The 1,416-nt window shown below is 59.3% G+C and overlaps 1 protein-coding gene across 1 annotated transcript in view; it reads right to left on the bottom strand.

Moving 5' to 3' along the window:
- The window catches only part of ETH_00042620 (uncharacterized protein), a gene marked incomplete at both ends in the record, with an annotated part of 1,433 nt that extends 195 nt beyond the window's left edge, over positions 1–1,238 (bottom strand). The window contains 2 exons of the mRNA XM_013376324.1: positions 2–265; positions 508–1,238. Of these exons, the coding sequence (XP_013231778.1) occupies positions 2–265; positions 508–1,238 (995 nt within the window). The remainder of the gene's footprint in view (position 1; positions 266–507) is intronic.
- Between the last annotated feature and the right edge of the window lie 178 nt (positions 1,239–1,416).

Below are 1,416 nucleotides of genomic sequence, written 5' to 3'. Positions count from 1 at the left end.
GGTGCTGCTGCTGCTGCTGCTGCCGCCGCTGTCACTGCTGCTACTGCTGAAACTGTCACAAGCGCTGCTGCTGCCGCTCTTGCTGCCGCAGAGATCAACGTTTGCTGCTGCTGCTGCTGCTGCCGCTGCATCACGGGACGTTACAATGTACGGACTCCCCTCACTGCGGCCACAGCCAGAGGGGGAAGCAGCAGCAGCAGCAGCAGCAGAAGGCAGCAGCAGCCGACCCCCAATAATCGATGCCAACTGCCAGACAGGCATAAAGCTGCAGCAAACAGAGCAACCCGAATTCCATTACATAAAGGAGCAAGCAGCAGCAGCAGCAGCAGCAGCACAAGCAGCAGCAGCAGCAGCAGTAACAAGGGATTCGCCCTTCAGCCGGCAGCAGCAAAGCAGCGCCTCGGCCAGTCGAGAGGAGCAGCATAAACAGCGGCAGCAACAAAGAGCAATGCAAGAGCAGCGAAAGCAGCAGCAGCAGCAGGATGCAGCAGCAGCAGCAGCAATTACTCGGGTGGCTTCCAGTCACTGCGGCAGCAAACCAGCAGCAGCGCGAACAGATGCACGCGAAGCAGCAGAAGCCGCATGTTGTTGCTGCAGCAGCAGCAGTAGCACACACTTCCGCTGCTGCTGCAGCCGCTGCTGCTGCTGCTGCTGCAGCCGTTGCTGCTGCTGCTGTTGCTGCTGCTGCTGCTGCAAACTGATGTTTCATCCATAAGACAATGCGATGGGCTGCGCATGCAGCGCACTGCTGCTGGCGCAGCAGCAGCAGCAGCAGGAGCAGCAGGAGCAGCAGCAAGAAGGCAGAGGAAAGCCCTAAGATGCAAAATCGACAAAGTTGACAAAAGATCACCGGATACGCCATCTGTCTCACAGGACTCTTGCTGCTGCTGCTTTTGCTGCTGCTGCTGCGGCAGCAGCAGCAGCAGCAACTCGGCCCCCAGCAGCTCGAGAACAAGCCTCGGCTTACTTCCACCCCAGCCAGAACTGCTGCTCCTGCTGCGGCTGCTGTTGCTGCTGCTGTTGCCATGGGCCTGGTTGAAATCGTCTACCTTCTGTTGCATTCTTGCTGCTGCTGCTGTTGCTGCTGTTGTTGCTGCAGAGCAGCTGCAGCAGTCTTCAAATCCACAGGGCACTTCACGTGAGGAGTCCCTGGCCTCTGCAGCAGGTTGTGCTGCAGCATTTGCTCCTGCTGCCGCTGCAGCTGCTGCTTTTGCTGCTGCTTCTCTGATCTGCTGCATCCCAGCAGCAGCAGCAGCAGCAGCAGCAACGGGGAAGCCAAAATGCATCTCCAGCAGCAGCGGCAGGAAAGGACCCCCAGCAGCAGGATCAAAGAAAGCCTTTGCCCAGCTCAGCGAGCGCCTGCAAGCCGCGAGTAGCCTGCAGCAGCAGCAGCAGCAGCAGCAACAGCAGCAGCAG

The sequence above is a fragment of the Eimeria tenella genome, genomic scaffold, assembly GCF_000499545.2.
Source record: "Eimeria tenella Houghton genomic scaffold, Eth_scaff3330, whole genome shotgun sequence".
Classification (NCBI taxonomy): domain Eukaryota; phylum Apicomplexa; class Conoidasida; order Eucoccidiorida; family Eimeriidae; genus Eimeria; species Eimeria tenella.
This window is presented reverse-complemented; position numbering and strand designations above follow the sequence as displayed.